At 69.0% G+C, this 22,718-nt stretch overlaps 2 protein-coding genes across 2 annotated transcripts; one reads left to right on the forward strand and one right to left on the reverse strand.

Moving 5' to 3' along the window:
- Positions 1-1,036: 1,036 nt before the first annotated feature.
- AKT1 (AKT serine/threonine kinase 1) lies at positions 1,037-22,645 on the reverse strand. Its single transcript, XM_042990712.1, has 14 exons — positions 22,579-22,645; positions 19,928-20,067; positions 10,094-10,222; positions 7,402-7,513; positions 7,125-7,272; positions 6,869-7,000; positions 6,734-6,799; positions 5,218-5,286; positions 4,899-5,024; positions 4,700-4,828; positions 4,400-4,614; positions 3,765-3,852; positions 2,177-2,279; positions 1,037-1,929 (listed from the first exon to the last, which is right to left on the reverse strand). The coding sequence occupies exons 2-14, from the start codon at positions 19,971-19,973 to the stop codon at positions 1,850-1,852; spliced, it is 1,443 nt and encodes a 480-aa protein (XP_042846646.1). The 5' UTR covers positions 19,974-20,067; positions 22,579-22,645; the 3' UTR covers positions 1,037-1,849.
- Positions 7,629-10,166, forward strand: LOC122239724 (proline-rich protein 2-like). Its single transcript, XM_042990713.1, has 2 exons — positions 7,629-9,323; positions 9,577-10,166. Exon 1 carries the CDS (start codon positions 8,000-8,002, stop codon positions 9,296-9,298), a length of 1,299 nt encoding a protein of 432 aa, XP_042846647.1. The 5' UTR covers positions 7,629-7,999; the 3' UTR covers positions 9,299-9,323; positions 9,577-10,166.
- Positions 22,646-22,718: the final 73 nt, after the last annotated feature.

The raw sequence follows: 22,718 nt of genomic DNA on the forward strand, positions 1-22,718 counted from the left end.
TGTAAATCTCCCCCCGCCCCCAGCCCCGGGCACCCCCTTCTACTTTGTCTCTGTGAATCTGACTCCTCTGGGGACCTCGTGTGAGCGGCCACACTGTGTGGGTCCTTTCCGGGACTGGGCTGTTGTGCTCGGCGACACGTCCTCGAGGCCCGTCCGTGCTGTGGCAGGAGCCAAGATGCCCTTAAGGCTGAGTAATACTCCTGTGCACGGACAGACCACGCTTCGCTTCCCCGTGTCCACAGACGGACACTCGGGTTCCGTGACGGTCTGGCTACTGCACATGATGCAGTGAACACGGGTGAAAGTACCTGTGTTCGGTCCTTTCGGGGACGGACCCGGAGGCGGGGTTGCCGGGCCCGATCTCTTGAGCCGCCGTGCTGTTCTCAGCAGCCCCGTCCTCGTACATCCCCACCAGCAGCGCCCCGGGCTCTGGTCTGACGCACGTGTCCATACGCACACCAGCTGCATGTCTCTTACCGCTTAGGACGTGATGTCTGGTGTGTGTGTGGGTCCCCAGACAAGCCGTTGCGTTGTGCCCCGCGGCCTGCGCAGACGGAGGTGGTGAGGCATTACTGGGGGCTGCTCCAGACGTGCCCCCGGCAGAAGGGGACGGCCGCCCCGCCGGGGTCACCGTGGACTCCGGACAGGGAGGTGCTCTCTCCCCCTTCGCCAGGCCCACGCACCAGGACCTACACGTGTCCCGGCGGCCCCGCCACACCCGCAGGCTTGAATCCACGGGAGATGAGGCCGAGGACCCCAGGCGCCCGGCAGCCCTGCCCTGTTCCGTTCCTTGCCGGGCAGCCGGCTCCTCGGCTGGGAGCTGGCGGCCACCTGGGGCCTCCCGCGCCCCTCGACCCGGGGATCCCAGATGTGCTGTGAGGGGGTGAAGCGGCTGGGGATGTGGATTCCCTGCCCCGGAGGTCCCGCGGGGAGGGGGAGCCGGGGCGGGGGCGGCGGGGAGGAGGCTGGGTGCTCCCCACGCACACGTGGGCCGGCCCACACGCTCTGCCGCCCGCCACCCACCAGAACAAGCCACAAAGTTGAAAAGCAGTGTTTATTGAAGAATTTGGAGGGAAAGTCTCGTAATAGTAAAAATAGTAAAGTTGAATGTAAAAAGCGCCCCCGTGCAGCGCGGAGTCCGGCCCGGAGGCACAGAGGGCGCGCTGAAGGCCCCTCCAGAGGGCGTGGGGCGTGTGGCGGGACAGTGAAGCTTCTCGACAGAAGAGTGCTACCTGGGGACACCGTTGAGGTGCCCCAGAGGGAAAAGAGGGCGGGAGGGAGGGGCTCTCTTGTCACTAAGATGAAAAAACCCCAAATGCATGTGATAGCGTATTACACAGCAACAGATCGCAACCTCGTTCTCAGCCTCCGGCCGAGCCCTGCCTGCCCCTGCCCCTGCCCCCACCCCGGCCCCACTCAAGAGCAGCTCCCCGCCAGGACGCCGAGGGAACCGGGCCAGCGCGTCACCGCCGGGCGCTTCTGGGGCCCCGGGGGCTGGGCCGAGACAGGTGGCAGCCAGGGACCGCTGGCTGGAGGGACGGAGGGGCCGGGGACAGAGCCCTCCCGGGCCCCCAATTGCACGTGGCTGCAGAAGTCCTCGACCATTTCCTACGTGAGTCTAATTGTTCTGAAGGCCAAGGCCACGTCTGGAGAGCTAGACGAAATAAATTAGAAAGACCCGCAGGACCCCTTCCCTCCCAGGCGGGCCGCCCCTCCCGCAGCACGAAGGCCTTCCCACCGCGCTCCGAGGCGGCTCCCCTCGGACACAACACGAACTAGGGATCGGATTGTCCGCGAGGCTTCCTCCCCGTCCCCTGAAGCCGGCGTCGGGAGTCCGCTGCTGGCCTCCTCAGGCCGTGCCGCTGGCGGAGTAGGAGAACTGTGGGAAGTGGGGCCTCCGCTCGCTGTCCTCGCCCTCCACGCTGTCGCCTGTGGGCGGGTGGGCGGCACGCTCAGACCCCAGGGCCGGGATCGCGGCCACCATGCGCTGGGGAAAAGGACCCTCTTGATGCCAGGAACAGGGACGGTGCCCTCCCGCCCCCATCGCCACCCTCCAGAGGGACCTGTCCGGTGAACCCTGTGGGCCTCTCTGCCAGGGGCAGCCGCTAACTTCTTCGGTTTGAAGAGAAGGGAGAAAACAGACTTGGGGGTTGGCGGGGGGTGGGGCATCCCTCACCTTGGTCGGGGGGCGTGATGGTGATCATCTGGGCCGTGAACTCCTCATCAAAATACCTGGTGTCCGTCTCTGAGGTGACCTGGGGCTTGAAGGGCGGACTGAGCTGCGGGGGGCAAGGGGAGGGGAGGCAAGTTACAGACCCCGTTCCGCACTGCCCCCCAGGGGCCGCCCCCAGGAAGGGTTTCGTGTCTCCAGGCAGCGCGAGACCGAGGACGGGGCTGCAGCAAGGAGCCACGGGGGAGGGCGGTGGCCCGGGCCCTGCGGACCTGCCCCCCCACAAGGGCAGGCCGGGCCCTGTTCACAGCAGGCCCCGGCAGGTGACCAGTTCTGCGGGACCCTAGTACCCCCAGGTGGAAGGAGACAAGTCCGGTTTTCTTCTCTTTTTGTAGCTTTCTTCGCACGCGGGAAGGGGGTGAACAAGGGCACCATGGAACACCGGTGGGCTCCCAGCCCCAGAGCCCCATCCCCAGGGGCCACACGCACCCCTTCCTGACCATGGCCATGGGGCCCAGCTGCCAGCGGCCCCACTCTGATCGTTCCTGATACAGGGACAATCCCGGCCCCCCCATCGCTGGAGCCCCCTGGGCCAGCGGGTAGTATTCCCGCGCAGTGGTCCAAAGAGCCCACCGCAGCCCTGGGAGGGAACCCAGGGCGCAGCCAGGCAGCGCCACGTGCCCGTGCCAGCCCCAGCCAGGTGCCCCGGGGCACAAAGTGAACCTGACCTGCCCCCAAACCCAGAGGGCTCCCAGGACCCTCCCTGCCCAACTTCCCACCAGGAGTTGAGGCCAGGCCTTCCTGCGCACGTCCCTGCTGGGGCCTCGCCCTCCAGGCTTCCCACCGGAGCGCGGGGCCTGGCTGGCCTCACGTGCGCTCCAGGCCACAGTGCAGCTGGCTAAGTCAGGCTGCAGAGAGGCCTCCCCGTGACAGAGGACGCACAGGTAACTGTAGGGGGTGTGCACGTGGGAGAAGGGCCCTGCAGGCCAGCACCCACCCCCCCAGGACACCAGGGCTGGCCCTCATGAGCTAGCGGGGTCCCTGCTCGAGGCAGGGCGTGTGGCCTGTGACGGGCCTACAGGGGGAGGGTGCGATGGAAACCAGCGGGAAGTGTGTTCGGAGACAGGGCGCCCAGCACGCCCTAGCATGGCCTTCTTGAGCCTGCCGGGCCACCCCGCCGGCCTGGGCCAGGGCCCGGCGCTCCCAAGTCCCTGGGGGCGGGGGACAGAGGGATGTGTGCAGGAAGCAGTTGCCTGGCTCCCGGGAGACCTCCCATGTGCCACACGGGCCTGTGTTTCCCCCCAGTTTGCATGCTCAGAGGGTGGGTAGGGCTCTCCCTGCAGCAGGAGAGTCTGAGGTCAGATAACTGGGGGCACTGGGAGAGCAAAGGCCAGCCTTTAGCGGCGGGGCTGGAAAAGGCCTGGTGCCCCCACCTGACGGGGCACCGTGTTCCAGGAGTCCGTGCACACGGCTCCTTCCAGGGGGCCGGGAGGGGGACCTGAACAGTGTTCAGGAGGAAATCCCGCGGCGCAGACCCTGCGAGCCTGGGGAGGGGGGCGCGGGGATGGGGGCCGTGCGCCAGGCCCCCACACACCTTCTTCTCGTACACGTCCTGCCACACGATGCTGGCGAAAAAGCGGTGCTGCATGATCTCCTTGGCGTCCTCGGCGCCCCCTCCCAGCCTGCGGAGGAGACTGGTCAGTGCCTCACGCTGCCCGCTGGCACGGGGCCCCTCCTCCTGCTGGGTGAGGCTGGGATGCCTGACTGTACTGGACACTGGGGTCCCTGGGGGTCGGGGGACAGTACAGGAGGGTCGGCGTGATCCTGGGAGGGGTGGGGTGGGGGGGGCACAGCGAGTGGGACGGCCTGGTCCCGGGTGGTGGGGGATGGTGGGGGGTGGGGCAGCACGGTCTCAAGGGAGCAGGGAGATCGTGTGAGGGGGACAGCTCGATCCCGGGGGTGGGCTGGGGGGACAGTGCCAGCTGACGGCGCAGCCCCGGGGCGGTGGGGCCGGAGGAAGAGGGAGGTGCAGCACACCGGGTGGGGTCTTCCTGAGCACGTGTGGAGGCTGCGCGGTCCGGGCGCAGGTGCCCGTCCGGCCCCGGCCAGCCCCGGTGGAGGACGCTGCAGGTCAGCCACGTGGCCCGGGGGGCGCCCAGCTGCTCCTAGGGGAAGCAGGGGGATGGGGCGGCTGGCCGGCACCCTGCCGGCCCGGGGCCGGGGGCTCACCTCTGCTTAGGGTCCTTCTTGAGCAGCCCCGACAGCAGGGACTTGGCCTCGGGGCTGAGCGTGCGCGGGAAGCGGAGCTCCTCCATGAGGATGAGCTCGAAGAGCTTCTCGTGGTCCTGGTTGTAGAAGGGCAGGCGGCCGCACAGCATCTCGTACATGACCACGCCCAGCCCCCACCAGTCGACCGCGCGGCCGTAGTCGTTGTCCTCCAGCACCTGGGGGGCGCAGGGCACAGGGTCACGGGCCGCCCAGGGGTCCTGGGTCACCGGGGCGCGGGGGGCGGGCGCGGCGGGTGCGCACCTCGGGGGCCAGGTACTCGGGCGTCCCACAGAAGGTCTTCATGGTGGCACCGTCCTTGATGCCCTCCTTGCACAGGCCGAAGTCGGTGATCTTGATGTGCCCGTCCTTGTCCAGCATGAGGTTCTCCAGCTGCGGGGTGGCCTCCGGGTCAGCGCCAGCCCTGCCCCCACCGCGGCCCCGCCTGCTCACACCCACCCACCTTGAGGTCACGGTAGACCACGTTCTTCTCGGAGTGCAGGTAGTCCAGGGCGGACACGATCTCGGCGCCGTAGAAGCGCGCACGGTCCTCGGGGAAGACCCGCTCCCGGGACAAGTGGAAGAAGAGCTGGGGGACGAGGGCCGCAGTCAGGGTCCCAGAGCGAGACCGCAGTGCTCGGGGCCGGGGGTGGGGGGCACCGTCCACGGGGCAAGACCCCGACACACGGAGGGGGGTGGGGGGGGTGCTGGGACTGGGGGGAGGCAGGGCACCGTCCCTGTGCCGGGGAAGGTGGCCCAAGGCTCACGGAAGGCCGGCCTACCTCGCCCCCGTTGGCATACTCCATGACGAAGCAGAGACGGTCGTGGGTCTGGAAGGAGTACTTCAGGGCCTACGGGGAAGGCAGAGCTGGTACCGTGGCCCTGCGGGACCCCTGACGCCCACCAGCCGTGCTTGAAGAAGGCGCGGGCTCCGGGTCGGATCTCGGGCAGGGTAGGGGCCAGCAGGTTCCGGTGCACATGTGGAGGCCTCCCTACAGGGCCGTGGAGCTCTAGGCCACGGACATGGGAAGCAGGACGGTGGCGGAGAGGCTCCTCCCCACCACCCTGGCACCCCCTTCCTGCCTTGCTTATTTTTTTTTTAATTTTTTTAATGCTTTTTAATTTATTTTTGAGACAGAGAGAGACAGAGCATGAGCAGGGGAGGGGCAGAGAGAGGGAGACACAGAAGCCGAAACAGGCTCCAGGCTCCGAGCCATCAGCACAGAGCCCTATGCAGGGCTCGAACCCACAAACCATGATATCATGACCTGAGCCAAAGTCAGACGCCAAACTGAGCCACCCAGGCGCCCCTCCTGCCTTGCTTTAAAAGGAAAGGCCTGGAGGACCACGTCTTCCCCACGAGGGACAGACCCTGGGTCTCACCCGGCGGCCAGGGATGAGCCCCGTTCACAGGAAACACAAGCCAGGAGACCAGCTCCAGACCTTGTGCCACGAGGCCACTGTCCCCAACTCTCCAGGTCCCAAGCCCTATCCCGTGGGGAGCCCGCAGGAGGGGAGCCAGTGTGCGTGGCCTGAGTTCCGTCACCTGTGACGAGGGGCATGCAGAGTAGGGGGAGGGCAGCGCACAAAGCCTGGGGAAGAGGAAGAGCGGCGAGCGAGACGAGGTAAGACCCCCACAGGGGCCGGCCGGTCACGCCTCACAAGGAAACGTTTGAAGGAGCACGAACTGGAGGGAAGGGGCTTCTCTGCTTTGCCGCCGCTTTGGGTCAGGCAGCGCCTGGGCTGGGGACGCCGTGCTGGGCGGAGGGTGACCGGGCCTGGGGGGGTCCCCAGAAGAGCCCGAGTGGTGCCTGGCCCGGTCCCGACCCCCCAGGCGAACGGCAGCCTGTCCGTCCACTGCACTGCTGACCAGCTCGCCCACACCTTCCTGGGTGGCTCGGCCAGGAAACAACTTCTAGTTCATTCTCGATGCTCTCTAAGAGCTTCCATACACCCCTCCTGGGCCAAGAACCTCCCTGGGGACAGAGACCCTCCTGACCGGAGCCTCAAAGGGGAAACAGCTAGAAGGTTGTGTGCAGGAGTGTCAGCATGCGGGGGGGGGGGGGGGGGGGGGGGGTTGGGGCCTCCCGGGGCCTCAGGCAGAGCAGAGGGAAGACAGGGTCACCCACCCTGTTGTGCACAGCAGGGGCAGCAAACAGCACCTCCCCCCCCCCCCCGCCCCCACGGGCCTGAATCCTGAAGCACAGAAGCCCGGGGTCTGTGGGGAGAAAGGTACGAGGGTCCCTCAGGCCGGGGGCGGGGGACTCCACGCAGACAGCTCGCGCCTCCGGGGCTCACCGTCAGGAAAGGGTGCCGAGAGTTCTGGAGAACGCGGTTCTCTGTGAGCGTGTGGGCCACCTCATCCTGGAAGACAGGGCCAGGTGAGCCGCCCGCCCGCCGCCCACCCCCAGGCCACCCGGCCCTGCGCCCTACCTTGGCCACGATGACCTCCTTCTTGAGGATCTTCATGGCGTAGTAGCGACCCGTGGCCTTCTCCTTCACCAGGATCACCTTCCCGAACGTGCCTTTCCCCAGCAGCTTCAGGTACTCAAACTCGTTCATGGTCTGCGGGGCGGCGGGCCGGTGCCCGGGGTCAGGGGCCGCACGGGGGCCCGGCCCTCCGGGGGTCCTGCGTCCCTGCCCCTCACCGCCCCCCGCCGTGCTGCCCGTGGGGGGGGGGGGGCCTCACCACGCGGTGCTTGGGCTTGGCCAGGGACACCTCCATCTCCTCGGCCCCCGAGTTGTCGCTGGGCGAGCCCGACCGGAAGTCCATCATTTCCTCCTCCTGCCTCTTGAGCCCGTCGGCCACCGTCTGGATGGCGGTGGTCCACTCCTCCCTGCAGGGCGGCCGGGTGAGGCCCCGTGCTCCAGGCCCAGATGCTGGGGGACACCGAGGCCTGGCCCCCCGCAGGCTGGCGCATCCACCCCACCAGGGGCCCCCCCGCCCCCGCGTGTCCGTCCCGCACCGCTCCTCGGGGGTCTCCACGTGGAAGGTGCGCTCGATGACCGTGGTCCACTGCAGGCAGCGGATGATGAAGGTGTTGGGCCTGGGCCGCTCCGTCTTCATCAGCTGACACTCTGGGGGCGGGGCTGGCACGTGAGTGTCCCTCTGCACACCCCCCGCCCCACACAGCCCCCCGGCCCCGCCCCCCCCAGGCCCTCCTCCCCCCCCCCGCACCGGGTCCTGGGAAGTCCCGTCCCATCCCCGCTCCATGCTCTGGCTTCCCCGACCCCAAAACGGAGCCGGGACCCCTGTCCCAGCCCAGACGCCGCGCTCCGGCCGGGAGACACGCCCCTGCAGGGCGGGCTGAGGCTGGGTCTCCTCAGCCCCGGGCCGTCTCCCCTGGCCATTTGGTCGCTGAGCCTGTGTGGCGCGCCAGGACACCACTCAACTGGACAGAGGGTGGGGAGTATGTCCCCGGGAGGGCAGGCAGCTGGCCTCGGAGCAGGAACCTCCCGCCATTTCCCAGCCGTGACTGCCGGCCCCCTGCCCCTCCAAGCGGGGCCAACCCCAGGGCAGAGGCCGGTGCCCACTCACCCTTCAGGGGCCGCCTGTCCCGGCGGATGACCCTCCCTGGAGGCTGCTCGGACCGTACCCAGCCACCCGACAGTGGCGACACCCCACCACCACCCCCCGGAGGGATCCCGGACGCACACCGGGAGCACCCACACCTACACCGGGAGCACCCACACACTGGGAGCACCCAGACCTACACCTGGGGCACGCGCACACCGGGAGCAGAGGGGCTGTGGGGATGCACCAAGCCCCCAGAGGGGTGGGAACCAGTAGGGGGTGCCGAGAAATCCCAGGCCATGCCAGCTCCGTCTGTGGGAGTGGAGACGGGTTTCGGGGCCCGTGAAGGGGCTTCCGACATGCCGGTGCCTGTGCCCCGGCGGCCTCGAGGGCCCCTGGTTGGGCTCAGCAGAGTGAAAGCAAGAGGTGAACCAGGGCCGGGTGCCAGGAGGGGTTTGGGGCCAGCCTCGTGGGGACGGTGGCCTGTGTTGACACAGGGGTGGGGGCTGGAAAATCCCGTGGCGGTCTCCTCGGTGCTGACGCCCACCCCCCCACTCGCCCCTCGGAGACCACCGGTCTCCCCAGCCCCGGAACCCCTCCCCAAGGATGAGCCCCTGTCCCGTGCGGCTCTGCTCCTTGGCTGGCGCTCCAGCTGGACCGCGGCCCGGTTTCGAGGCCCCAGTACCTCCCGCTCTGCTCAGGCAGCCCTCTGGAGGGTGCCCACCTCCCGGGCGCCTCTGCAGAGTCCCCCTCAATCCCCCCACGCTCCGCCTGTACAGAACGTTCCTTGGGGCCCCTCATGCCCCTGCCAGCACGGTGGCACCCGGCCCCACCCCAGCCAGGCCTCCTTCCTGAAGCCCCACCTGGCCCCAAACAAGGAGGCGCTGGGGGGAGCCCAGAGGCACTGCAGTAAGGTCCCCTGCATGGCCACCAGGCCGCAGGGGACAGCGGCGCCTGCCTCCCTGGTCTCCCTTCACCCCAGGGCTCCTACTCTCACAGCCGCTTTGTGGAGCCTGAGGATGGAGAGGCGGGACTCACCGGACCCAGGTCGTGGTAAAGCCCCCCTGGGAGACCCCCAGGCTGGAGGACGGAAAGGCAGCGACTGCCCGACAGAAGCCCTGGGGGTGGGGTGTGCTGGCCATGCCCCTTGTCCCTGCGGCACAGGGCCGGGCACCCCGGAAGGTGGGCAGGACAGCCAAGGTGCCAGGACACCCCCTCCCCCCCGCCATACCCACAGGCACGGAAGCCACGAGTCCCTCCCCATCAGCCTGTGCTTCCTCCTCCTGAGACCCCAGACCAGAACCTGCACCAGGCGACGTGGGGCAGCCCCAGGCTCCCAGGCTGAATGAAGACAGAGCCGGCCAGAGACGGGGTGTATGAAGAAGCCCGGGGGAGGGGGGCAGACCCCTCGGTGGGCACTGCACTCAGTACCCCTGATGGCGTCCCAAGAGGAACCCAGGAGGTCGGCCGGTTGATGAGCCCATCCCTCATTTCCCAGCCCCCCACCCGGCCTGGGTCCTGGGTTGGCCCCAAGGCAGAGCCAGGTTCCAGGGTGGAAACAGAGACCCCACAGGAAGGCCGGCCTGGCTCAGCAGCCCCTCTCCAGGCCCGGGTCTCCCCCTCACAGGTGCGGGATGAGGCCGCGGCCACACGGTTCGAAGAGGTCCCAGTTCGTCCAGCTCTGCCAGACGCCGCGGCCGGCTGTGCTGTGCCTGCCGACCCCACCCCTGCTGAGGGTGGAAGGAAACCACTGCGGGGCCCAGGCCTCTGAGGGCTCTTTCTAGGGGTGACAGAGGCTCCCGGAAGCTAAGGGTCCCCACCCAGAGGCTTTGTGGAGAGACCCTGGTGAGCGCCAGCTGGCCTCCAGCCAGCCGGCTGTCCCGGGCGGGGCTCTGTCCCCCAGAGCCAGAGTGCCCCAAACAGGTCTGGGGTCTCCAGCCTTGGGCCTCCGCACGAAGACCTCCCGGCAGCCGGAAGCATCCACTAACCAGTTCCCAAGGTGATGCAAAGCCAGCACCGCCCAGCCTGGCCCCTGGCAGCTGCTGGCCCCAAACGCAGAGGCCCAGGGGACCCGAGCCAGGGGGCTGCTGGGCACTGTCCCGCCCTCCCCGGTTCCACCCCAGGGTGGCCGCGGGCACACTCACGCGCCACAGAGAAGTTGTTGAGCGGGGACTCTCTCTGCTCCACGTCCTGTGGCCGCTCCTTGTAGCCGATGAAGGTGCCGTCGTTCTTGAGGAGGAAGTACCGGGGCCGCCAGGTCTTGATGTATTCCCCTGCGGACGTGTGCTCGGTGAGGGCCGAGGCCACCGGGCCCCGTCCCCAGGCCCCCCCGGAGCCCCGTCCCTGTGGCAGGCTCGCAGCTGGTTGTGCCAGAACAGGTGCACCCGGGACGCCGTGACTCGGGGACATGACCGAGAGCCGGCCCCCATGTCGGAAAGGGGACCTGGACGTGGGGGAAGGGGCACAGCTAACGAGAGGCCGGCCCGATCCGGGGGGCCTTTCCGGAGGAGGCGCCGCCAGGCCAGGAGGTCCCCAGCACACACAGCTACAGCCACCCACCAGCGCTTCAGGGCTAAGAGCTCCCCCCACCCGCTCGGTCCCGCCAGGTGTCGGCCACACTGTTACTGCCATCACAAGGGCAAGTGGACCGCCCGCCAGAGCCGGCCCCTCCCTGGCCCACGGGAAGGAGCCTGGCACCCAGCATTCAGGGGACAGCAAGTGGGACCAAGGGCCCTTATGCAGCACGGCCCCCGCAGCCCCTCACCGCCCACGTGACCACGTGCCCTGCCCAGGGGCCCAGGGCACAGTCTTGGGCACCACGGGGAAGCCGGACCCAGGAGGCGTCCGTGCGGTCCGCAGGCTGAGACCCGCCACCCTCGACCGCGTCCCACCCGTGGGCCACCCAGGTGCTCGGGGAAGTTTCCTCCCAAGCTTTGCCACATCAGCCATAAGCAGGCAACCGCACTTAAGAGCCAAAGCAGATGTCCTCTGTGCCATGCCAGCGACTGTCATTTTTCATTCTGACACCCAGAAAAAAGAGCGTTTCATTTACATTTTGCCGAGCAAGGAGTTTGAACGACGATAGAAAACTTACTAATTAGACAATGGCTTTGTCAGAAGGGCCACTAGGCAGCAGGTGGGGGGGGGGGGCTGGGGTCCCCAAGCTCTGGGCCCCAGGGGTGGGGGACGGGCAAAGGCCCCACCCAGCTCCCAGTGTGCTCCTCCCCCATCCCCGCTGCCCAGCCGCCTCCGCAGGCCAGGGGCCTCCGGGTGTGACCCAGCCCTCACTCCGCTGCACACGACGGGGAGGGGGGGGCGGGGGGGGGGTGTGTCACCTCCAGGCCCGCCCCCACCGTCAGGGCGAGGACCCCCGTGAGGGCCAGCGGCCCGCCCTCTGCCCCAACCGCATCCGGTTCTGCGGAGCCCCCGCCCCGGCCCGTGGAAGGCGGGGGTCGGCCCCCTTCGGACCCGCTGCTTCCGACCGACCGACCGCGGGGGACCCCACCCGCCCACGCGGCTCCGCCGGGCCTCCCGCCGGGGCAGCGGGTGGGCACGAGCAGACGGGGCGCCGGGGGCTGTGCGCAGCCCCCCACCCGCGCCGTCCCGGGCCGCTCGCTCCCACCCGCCTGCGCGCCAGGCTGGAGCTGTCGGCCCCTGATGGAGTGTCGCTCATCCCGCCAGCTGCCGCTCCCCGGGACGCTAGCTGAGCGGGGAGAGTGATGAGCGCCTCGCCCGCGCAGCCCGGAAAATCCATCTTGATTCACCGACTGCTGCCAGCCCCCACCGCGCCCGGCCCCGCACCCTGTGCACGCGGTCGGCACGTGCACACCTGCTCGGCAGCGCCCACACGCCAGGCTGGGCCTCAGTTTCCCCACCGGGCCGCAGGATTCCCGGAACAGGGGGTGCCACCGGGACTCACCCCGGCCACCTGACCCTGCACCTGGTCCACTCCGGGCCCAGGAAGGTTCTACAATCCAGCACTGGGGCGCGGGGCGGGGGGGTGGAGGGGGGGGCGGCAAGGGAGCGGCCCTGGCGGGGAAGAGGCTGAGGGACAGGCCCCCAGTCTGCATGAGCCCTGGGCGGGGGCCCAGGAGGACAGGCGGTGGTTCCACCGGACCCTCCAGCAGCCCCCTGACCCAGGGCGCTGAAGGGGGGGCCACGGTCGGCCCCCAGCTGCTCCCCTGCCGCGCCCCACGTGGCTGAGCCCTAGAGCCACAGGACACATGGGTGGGACGGGAGGGCCAGGGAAGGCGGCTTCGCTTGGCCCCTCGCCTGGGCAGCCCTGCCCACAGAGCCCTTGGGGAGGCAGGGGAGGCTGGGGCCAAGGCTCTGAGACACACAGACCCTTCTCTGCCCGGCCGCGTGCAGCCAGGCGGTCACCTGGGGGCCGAGGCAATGCTGACTTCGTCCTGGGCTGTGGCCTGCATCCGGGTGAGTTCAGCCCACACAGGATTCGGGCCAGACGACCGGCCCAGGCGGATGGGGGGCCGGAGCCCTGCTCACTCCCGAGGAGGCTGGGGTGACACAGGATGTGACGAAGGGGGAACACAGCCACCCCCGTCCTCAGCCACAGGACTAGGGCCACGGGGGCTGGGGTGGGGACAGACACTCGCCGGCTGCTGCTGGCGGTGGGAACCTAGGAGCCTTCACTCCGGGCACAGACACGGGCGGGTGACGAACAGGGAGGCCTGAGTCTGCCCTTCAGGTCACTGCTCCCTAAATGGGGGTCCCCACCACTGCCCCGGGGACAAATGCCTGCCCACAGCCAGGGTGACCTCCGGGAAGCCGTGCAGTGCACCGCTGGTCCCCGCCACTCACGGCCACAGCCCGGGTCTCCCGGAGGGGCTCCCCACCCACCCACCCCACTGCAGGCAGACACTTGACCAAGGCCCACGTGGGGCATCCTCACAGTCCCGGGGGCCAGCCTCAGGGTCCCCTCCGCACAGCTGGGCAGCCTGGCCATGAGGGCCCCCACCCCTGCAGCCAGGAAACAGGAGCCATGGCAAAATTGGGAGGCAGGTGGGACGGGCAGGGTTCTCTCAGAAGCCCAGCTCTGGGCTGGGGTGGGGGAGAGACCCACACTGGCCCTCAGAGACCCCGCCCCGCCTGCCACCAGAGAAGGGGACCCATGCTCCCCCCAGCCCTTCACTCGCGGCCGGTCCACCCCCAGGGAGGGCCCTAGGCGTCCTGGCTGGGGTGGTGGGGGGAGGGGGACACGCAGTCTCAGCCAGGCTCCCCCACCTCCTCCTGCGCCTCTAAGGGACCCTCAGCTCCTGGCACCGGCCGCCGTGGTGTCCCCGTGCGTCCTCCACTAGGAGGGCCCTTCTAATAGCCCTGCTCATCTTGGGGCCGGCTCATCTCCAGGAAGATGCCGGAAGATCCTGACCTCCTGTAGCCCAAGTCACCCCACCGGGGCCATACCGCCAGGAGCTGGAGACGGAGACGAGGTGGGTAGAGGCTGAGGGCCTGTCCCCTCCGTGCTTCCCAGCCGTGGGTCCTGAGCCACGTCACGATCGGGGCGCCCCAGGCAGCGGACCTGGGGGCTGGGACCCACGCTGTGGGCACGCGGGGAGTCACGGCGCAGCCCGGGCCTGGCGCCCCAGAGCTCCCCCCGCCCCACCGTGCTGCCAGGCCCCGGCCCGCTCAGCCACCACGCCCGAGCCCCGCGAACCTTCCCTCCAAGCCTCCGGTTCTCGGGGAAACTGCCGGATAAACACTTTGCTGCGGGGGCGGCGGCGGCTGGCAGGGCGCCAGGCAGCACCGGGCTGCTTCTCCACAGCAAAGCGAGCCCCAGCAGGCCCGGGGAGCGGGCGCCAGCTGACAGCGGCGACCGTGCGGTCCCCTGCCGCCAGCACATCCATCGCAGGCCGACAGCTGCCGGGCGTCCATTTACCTTCTCCAGCACAGTGAGCAAACAGCCCTGCTGACGGCGGCCCATCCGTCGCCGCCCACCGGGAAGGGGGCAGGCAGCGGGCGGGCACCCGGCGTGGGTCATCTGGCGGGGGGGGGGGGGGGGCGGCCTGCCAGGCCTCTGCCTGTGCACAAGCTGCGGTCCCTGCGTCCCTGTCCCACCAGCAGGATGCTAGGCCACAGGCTGACCCTGAGGGTCCGGGAGCCCCCAGGAAGGAGCGCCAGGGCCGGGCAGTGTCACACCCTCGCTCAGGCGGGGCCGCGGGGCACCGACCTGCTTCCTGAGACTGAGCCTTGCCTAGCATTCACGGGGTCCGGCCAGGGGCACAGCTGAATGAGAGGAGGCATCCGCCCCCCGCCCAGCAGAGGGGTGACACGTGGAGGGCAGACACTCCCCCCCCCATGGCCCCTGAGCCTCGCCGGGCCCTCCCCCACGATCCCACCCAGCCCTCCCAGAAGGCCCACCTGGCAGGCAGGGAGGGCAGGGAGTGATGTGCCCGCTAGCTCCCAGGGCACCCGAGGCCCGAGGAAGGTCACAGACAGTGAACGGAGACCCCAGTCCTGCGGCCCAGGCTAGGCTCGCTGCATGACACCTGCCGACCTCCCCACAGGTCTCTGGTTCTGCCATCAAGCAGGCAGGTCCCAAAGTCACGGCCCAGTGCACACAGGTCGACTCAGAACACGGGGGACGGTGCCGGGGGCTGCTCGGGCCCTGCCTGCCGCGTCAATACAGCGCCCGGGACGGCGCCCCTCACCGACCAGCACGTCCCACCCCACCCCAGGTGCAGCCGCCTGCCGACCATCTCAGCCCAGACGTCATCGTCCTTGCAAACCCCACCTCCTCCTTGGGCACCGAGCACCCACCCCCACGCAGGCCAGAGGGGCCGCCCCTTAGTCCCAGCTTGCCCGCCACACGTCCCAGCTCCCCCTGGGACGTCTCCACGTGGCTTAGTCCCCACGACCCCTGCCCTGGTCCGGGGGCCCCCTGCCCACACCCACTGTCTCGCTTCTGGTCTCCTGTCCCAGGCAGCCCAGAGACCCTGGCCCAGAGACCCCTGGGTGCTTATTCAGCGCCCCCAGATAAGGCCACAGCCCCACTGCCCAGGCGCCATCTGCCATGGCCCTGCTCACTCCCGGCTCCAGCCTGGGGCTGCGTGGGCCTCCCCACCGCCTATTCTCAGTCTCCCTCCACGAGCCGGCGGCTGGTCACCTGCCTCACCTGCCCACTCCGTCCGACGTGCGCCTGGCCTCACCACAGTGGGGTTCGGGGAGGCTGGGCTTCAGAGACCTGGTTGGGTGAGGGTGAGGGGGCAGCCACAGCCCCGCCTCCACGAACAAGCATCCCAGGGGGCTGGACGGTCCAGGGGGCAGCCCCCCACCCATCAGTCCACCAGCTTCACTCCTATCTGCTGGCACCTTGGGTCGCAGGCCTGGGGAGAGAGGCCTGCGGTCTTGGGGCCCACCTGGGGATCTGTGGACCCGAATCCAGAGCCCGGAGATCTAGGTCAAGCACCGGGGGTTATCAGAAGGAACCCCTCCCAAACCCGGCCGTCGACTGCAACACCCCCGAAATACGGGTCTAGTATTTCTTATGGTTAAAGAAACACACCTGAAGGCAGGAGAGAGGAGGCGAGGGCTCGGCCAGGCAGGGCTCCCGGGTCTGGCCCGTGGCTCACCCGACCGGCCCACCCCAGCCTGGAACCCCAGGAACCTCTGCCGGCCTGTCCGGGGCCAGATCTGGCCGGGGGGCCTGCCCGGGGGGCCGCCAAGCAGGGACCGGGCACGTCGAGTGGGCAGGAACAGTGGGCATGTGCCCACCGTGGGGTGGCCCTGGGGAGCAGGCACGGAGCCACAGCCACGGGCTCCAGTTACGGGAGGGCCCGCGGGGAGGGCGCTGGCCCCGAGCCCGGCTGGGTGTGCCTGGGCAGGAGGGATGCCAGCGGTGGCCGGGCCAGCTCCCACCCCGCGCCAGCCCACAGCACTTCTAGGAACCCGGCCTGATGCAACCGAGCCTGGCCTCTGCGGAGAGCCGCTGGCCGGTGGGGGTCTGGGCAGGGGGCTCGGGACCCTCTCCCCTGCACAACGTGCTACCCAGGGCCGGCTGGAGGGAGCAGAGCCTACCCTGTGGCCCCTCACCCCTCCCGGGCTCGTGACTCCCACGTCCTCCGCCCCTGCCCGGCGCCTGGCTCACCATGGGACAGCCATCCGCTGGGGCCACCAGCAAGGGCCAAGGGACCCAGGGCCAGGAGGGCAGTGACCCCTCACCCCCCACGCATCGCCCCAGCTTCCTCTTCTGCTGTTTGTTCTACAGGGAGAACCCAACACGCTCACAAAACAGGAAACAGCCCCACCGATGGCGGCCACGGCCACGGCCACACGCCAGGCCCAGCGGCCCTGGAGCACACCTCGGGGCCCTCCCTCCTAGGCACCTGCCCTCGCCCCCAGGCCCGGCCACCCTGCCCTGACCTGTCCCAGGGGCAGTTCTGGACCCTCACAGACACAAGGCATTGCGCGGTCGGCCTCGCGGACCAAGGGGCTGCTGGGACGGAAGCCATAGCCACATCGGTGTGACCTGTACAGGAACCAGAGCCGCCCTTCACCTGACGGCCAGGGAAACTGAGGCCCAGGAGGCCCAGGGCGGCCCTGCCCTCTAGCCCGAGGCACAGGGTAAGGGGAGCGACACCCACCGTTGGCGGTCCTGCTGAGCCCCTTGCCCTGGTGGCACCCGTGCGCAGGCAACAGTACGGGGCCTTCACAGGAAACCCGAGGTCTGCGCTCAGAAGTGCGTTCAGCAGGCCCACAGGCCGGTCCCCTGGTGTCTGCCTAGCAAAGCCGCTGCCTCCTTCAAAGGGGAGCCCCCCAGGGGCACCCCAGGACCAGCGATGGGGTAGGGGACTGTGTCAGCAAGGGGAAACCATGGTCTCCTCATCAGAGCCACACGTGAGACACGGGGAACGGCCATGGCCACGGTGGGAGACAGGACCTAGTTGCCACCGAGGGAGAGGAGGTGGGAGAAACCACCGGCCCAGGAGCCCACCTCCACCAGGACGCCTCGGACCACCTCGGCCTGGAAACAGGGCCGGATCCCTGCTGGGAAAGGGCTCAGGGCTGGGGCACAGCAGGGTGGGAGACGGGCAGGGACCAGACCTGCTAAGCTCCGCGAACTCGGGGCCCCGGCCGGCACCATCCCTGGGGGCGAGAGGGCAGGGAGACACGACCGCACCCCGTGCGCTGGGCACATGTGCTCGCAGACCTCAGGGCCGGCTCTCCTCATCCCACCCCTCCACCCCCGGGGGCCAGGCTGTGCTCCGCTGAGGACTGCCGAGCACGCTTCTGGGCCAGACCCTCCTGGCCAGGAGCCGGCCTGCGTGAGCAGAAGGGTCCCCAGGGCCGCCCACCCCGGCCCAGAGCCCCCTCCTGCCTCCGTGGCCCAGCTCCTCACTGCCTTCCTCCCCTCTCCTGGTCCAGCTGGCCTGCCTGTGGGTCAGGGACACCCAGGAAAACAACCACAAGCCTGGCCGGGTAGACAGAGCCCACAGCTTGGGCTCCAAGAGTGAGGCCACCGATGTCCCAAAACAGCTGCACAGACAGGCCGTGGCCTCAGCACAGAGCGGTCTGAAGACAAAACCAGAGGCCACAGGCCAAGCTCAGCCAGACCTACATCCTGGAGCAGGCCTCATTTTCAAAAACCGTCAGCCTTTAAGAATCAAGAGAGTGCACAAGTTTTTGAGCGGTGCTGAGCCCAGCTCCAGCCATCAGCGCTGGGGGCTCGTGGGCTCAGCTGCCCACTGCTTGGGGGCTCCACCTAGAGCTGGGGTGTCTGCTTATCTCTCGGGCTGTCCGCACGTCCAGATGTCCAGCTCTCGGTCGGGAAGCCACCCGTTTCTGGGGCCGCCCGTCTGCCCACCATCCCTGCCGGCCCAGCCTGCCTCCCAGCCACCCTCTGAGCCGTCCGCAGCTTGAACTCAGTCTCCCGGGGACGGGCTCCCCACTGGACACACTGGGACCCTGAGGCCTGGAGGGCTCGCCTGGACCCCAGAACAGGTCAGCGCAGGGCTGGAACTCAAACCCGGGCATCCCCACGCAGGCTGGACTCCCCACTGTCCTCTGTGGCTTCTCTGCCCAGAGTACACAGTATGAGGACACCCAGGAAACAGCCCAGAGGTCACTCCCCCCAGCAGGATGCCCACCTCCCGGAGGGAGCACGGACCCTCTCTCCCAGTGAGGCTGCTGAGGCTGGCTGTGCCCAGACTGGGGGCCCCCTAGAGTCCACCAGGCCGTTCCCTGCCACCGTTCCCGTCACATACGTGAGAAACCGAGGGCCGAAGAGCTCAACAGATCTGCCCTTGGAGAGGGACACAGCGACAAAGCAGCCGGGTCAGATCCAAACCCAGCCTTCTGGACGGCCACCCCCCCACCCCCCCACCCCCGGCCCGATACCGCAGCCTCCCGCCCCTTCAGAAGGCACGTGCCCTGAGGGGCAACCTGAAATTCACCCAGGGGTCAGAGAGGCGCCCCTGCTCCAGCCCGGCTGGGGGACGTCCCAGCAACAGGGCCAGGAGCATCTTAATCTAACAGTCAGTCAACAACTGTTCGCTGCTGGTTCAGGTAGGGGACCGTGTTCCCGTGCTGCGGCCAGGCGCGGAGGAAAGAAAGGCCCGGGGCCGGTGAAGGGTGAAGGACGGGGCTGTCAGGTGAGGCAGACGGAGCCCGGCCTGGTGACGGGGCTCCAGGCACAGGACACAGGGAGCAGGCCGGGGATGGCAGCAGGTGAGCACTGGGGGCGGGGACGGAGAAGGCAGGCGCGTGCGGGGGGTTCTTGGGAGAAGCCAGGCGGAAGGGCTCCCCACGGACCACGGGGCCCGGGGGCCTCCTCGCCTCCGTCTCGAGGCCCAGGGTGCCGTCCTCCCCGCAGCCACCGAAGCCAGCCCTGACAGCACACGGCTGACCACATCCTGGACCCTGTGCTTCGAGCCCCTCCGCGGCCCCTGACCCCCGTTCTCTGCTGCTCCAGGCCCCACTGCTTCCCAGCCTGCTCTCCTGGGGGCTCCCGCGCGTCCCACGAAACCCAGCCTGCGGCCGGGCGCCTTAGCACACCTCCCCGTCTGCTCCCGTGGCCGAGGCTCCCCCTGCCAACAGCCTGTGGGATCCTGGGGTGGGGAGGGGGAACCCTCACGCCATCGGCCGGAGGGCACCCGTGAGGGGAGGCTAACCAGCTAGCGGGGATCACCAAAGCCTTGGGAGGGAACAAGTCTAGAGGAAGAGGAAGGGGGCGGCTGCTAATCCCCGCCCTGGGGCAGGAGGGAGTGACTCCCCGGGGGACGCCTAAACATGAGGGGCGCCTGGGTGGCTCAGTCGGTTAAGCGTCCGACTTCAGCTCAGGTCACGATCTCGCGGTCCGTGAGTTCGAGCCCCGCGTCGGGCTCTGGGCTGATGGCTCGGAGCCTGGAGCCTGTTTCCGATTCTGTGTCTCCCTCTCTCTCTGCCCCTCCCCCGTTCATGCTCTGTCTCTCTCTGTCCCAAAAATAAATTAAACATGAAGCCTGTCCACGCCCCACGCCCCACCCCCGAGTCACAGAGGGCTGCGGGGCAGGGGGCTGCGGGCGAGGGGCCAAGGCCACACGTCCCGTCACACCGGGACCCGCCAAGCCCCTCCCTGGGCGCAGGGCCCTGAGCACGCGGACAGCAGAGGCTGGACGGGCGCTGGGCTCGGACGGCTCACAGGTCCAGCCCAAACACACCGGGGCCGGGCCCCTGGTTGGTGCGGAGCCCCCCCATCCCCCACCCCCACCCCACCCCACAGCCCAGGCCTGAGGCGGGCACTGGGCCAGGCCAAGTAACACTGCCCTGCCCTCAGGAGCCCTCGGGCAGCGCCCCGGGCCGCCAGCGAGCCAGGCCTTGGACGGGCCCCAGTGTCCTCACTGCCTTCCAGGAAAGCAGGGAGGGAGGCGGCGGTGCCTCTCCCGCCTGAGGGACCCAGCCAGGCAGCCACCGTGCTGGCCGGCCCACACGGGCTCCACGCCACCCGAGGGACCCCTGCCCCAGGCCCAGCCCCCGAGGGCACTGACCTCTCTTGTGCAGCCAACCCTCCTTCACGATGGCCACGTCGTTCATGGTGCCCTGATCCGGTAGGGCCGGGCCAGCCGGGGCGCCGCTCACCGTCCCCTCTCAGCAGGGTCTCCCCGAGCCCAGCCAGTGCACCCAGCCTCTGGAAGAGTCAAAGGGAAGGTGTGTGAGGTTGTGTCCGGCCCGGGCCCACGCCTCCAACCCCACAGTGAGGCCAGGGAGCCCGCCGCACCTAGGGTCCCAGTCGGGGCCCACCCTCCCATGTGGCCTGCCCCCCGTCATGGCCTTCTGAGCCACTGCCGCATCCCCCCCCCCACCCCCCCCGGCGCATGGTTCTGCCACGACACCAGACAGGCGCCCAGTCCCCTCGGGCCGGGCCTCCCCTCCGCCTGGGCTGCAATCCCCCTGGTACCTGAGCCCAGGCCCTCGGAGCTTGATGCCCCGGCCTCACCCCGGCCCCCAAAAGGCACTCCTGGCATATTCCAGCCTCCCTAAGCTGCCAACACAGCAGAGGCCGCCTCCTCCAGGCAGGCCCTCTGACTGCTCTGCTCTAAGCTGCTTGGCCTCCCCAAGCCCCTGGCGAGGGCGCCCCTGTTCCCACCCATAGGGCCCCCCGGGCTCCTCCTTCTTGCCCCAGCCTAGGAGAGAAAAGAAATTCAAGTGTGAAGAAAGTAGGGCCAGGAGACCAGGCGGCTGGCGCAAATGAGAACCCAGAGCCCTCCGAGGCGACATAAGAAAAACCTCCCCTCAAGAAACCCCAGGCCCTCCTAAACCACAGCACCCCTGCTGGTCTGAATCTGGTTCATTCATTCGGCCAACATGTACTAGGCATCCCTGGTTTTGCCAGGCTCGGCGCTGGGGACAAAGAGAGGTTCAGATGGGTCCTGTCTGTGAGAAGCACCCAGTCCAGGGTGGTTACAGACCCATAATTACAGCATTCAGGAGGTAACAGACGGGGGTGCCTGCACAAACGCAGAGGCCCTGGCGCCCGCAGTGGCCACCAGCAGCCTTCTCTTGGACATACTTCGGCCACTGAACCCGAGCGACCATCCCCATCACTCCCGGCTGGACGAGCTCCTAGGCATCCCTCAAAACCCAGCTCACACATCATTCTGAGCATCCTGGGAAAGAGCAGTCTTCCCATGAGCAGTCCTGGGCTAGCCCTCCAGAGGGCAGGCCCAGAGACACTCCTCTCTGGGACCCCCAGGCCAGGAAGACCCCTGAGGACCTCTGGAATGGAGCCCAGCATGGGTTCACCTACAGCTGCATAGACATTCTCCCTCGACCTTACTGGCCTCCTGAGGCAGGGGACTGGGACCCAGGGGAGGTCGCCTGGCACTGACAGTCTCAGGCTAAATTTAGAAGAACTGGAAGACCCCCCTGCCTGCGTCTAATGCCAGGCCAGGGAAGACACACGGTGCCCAACGTGCGCAACAGGGCACCGGCAGCGACAGGAAGCAAGACTGAAGATACCTCCAAGGACAGGGTTCTGAGCCCCTGCACAGCACTCCTGACGGTGGGGGGGGGGGGCGGGGACCCCTCTGGTGACACAAGTGGGTGTGGCCTGGAGGCAGAGGGCTGGACCCAAAGACCTCTGGATGTCCCCCGCCCCCACCCTGGCCTAATCAGGGCCTGCTGCTGACAGAGTCAGACAGCTGTCGAGCCCCGTGTGTAAAAATATATCTGTGCACACACAGGGGCTGTGCATCTGCACGGAAACGTACACACCAAGCCGGCGCCTGGGCTGTCTCCGGGTGCAGGGCCGTTTCCCACCGGGCCGTGAGCGCCTTTACCGTAAAAGTGTGTCACTGCTGGTATTATTTAAGTCACAACTAACCAAAACATTGCCGTGCTCTTAAAGGGCCCCCTCACTCTCTCTCCAAACACCGGTCTATGAACCGCACGTTCAGTTGGGGGAGGCAGAACCAAGCCCCACGGGTGCACCCCGCCCTGCACTCGGGCCAGGGGCTCAGAGCAGTCAAGGCTAGCGGGGAGCCGGGCTGCGGGGCCCTGTGGTGACCTGCCCACCAAGTCGGTCCTCAGGAACCCGGCCTGCTCACCGACCACTTCACCAGCTACCCCACCTTCCCCCAATGTGGGGGCCCAGCCCCAGGCGCCCACCGGGGCCCCGGCCAGGGAGGGTGGGCAGCACCTCCAAAGCCCACCCAGGTCAGAAAGCAGTTGCGGGGCCCAGGAGGGCCGGCCCGGGCACCTCGCCATCGCGTACAACTTTTCGTCTCGGGGCAAACGAGGTCTCCTTCCCAAGGCCCACCCACAAACTTGAACGAGGGCTGGAGCGAGCCTTTCCGAGCGGCCCCTGAGGACCTCCTGGGCACCGCGGCCGGCCGGCCGGCCTCGCCTCCCCTCCCCGCGCGCCGGCCCCGGCCCCGGCCCCGGCCGCTTCCCCAAGGTCATGAGGGAGGCCGGGGCCGCGGCCCGCACCCCCGCCGCCGCCGCCGCCGCCGCCGGCCGGGCCCGCGCCCTCCCCGCCCAGGCCGCGCTCGGCCACTTCCTGCTCCGCTCCTCCACCCCGGCCGCGCGCGGCCCGCGCCCCGGGCCCCGCCGGCCGGGAACAAAGCGCCGGGCCGCGGGAGGAAATCCGGGCCCCGGCGGCGGGCGGCGCGCGCGCGGGGCGGGGGGCGGGGGGACTCACCGGGCGCCGCGTCCGGGCCGAGCGCGGGCCTAGCCGGGCCGGGGCCTCCGGCGCCCGCCGCTCGGCATCCCCGCGCGCGCGCCGGGCGGGGCCGGGCTGGAGGCGGCGGCGGGCGGGCGCTGCTGGGCGGGCCTCGTGCG

Source organism: Panthera tigris, chromosome B3, assembly GCF_018350195.1.
Source record: "Panthera tigris isolate Pti1 chromosome B3, P.tigris_Pti1_mat1.1, whole genome shotgun sequence".
Classification (NCBI taxonomy): domain Eukaryota; kingdom Metazoa; phylum Chordata; class Mammalia; order Carnivora; family Felidae; genus Panthera; species Panthera tigris.

What these genes read in the sequence shown, in the direction of transcription:
- AKT1 (XM_042990712.1), bottom strand. Translation starts at nt 19,973, where the DNA reads ATGAACGACGTGGCCATCGTGAAGGAGGGTTGGCTGCACAAGAGAG. An exon ending in AGTATGCCAACGGGGGCGAG is followed by an intron (nt 5,025 to 5,217) that starts GTAGGCCGGCCT and finishes CTCGTCCCCCAG; the next exon opens with CTCTTCTTCCACTTGTCCCG. An exon ending in CATCACGCCCCCCGACCAAG is followed by an intron (nt 1,930 to 2,176) that starts GTGAGGGATGCC and finishes ACCCGCCCACAG; the next exon opens with GCGACAGCGTGGAGGGCGAG.
- LOC122239724 (XM_042990713.1), top strand. Translation starts at nt 8,000, where the DNA reads ATGACCCTCCCTGGAGGCTGCTCGGACCGTACCCAGCCACCCGACAGT.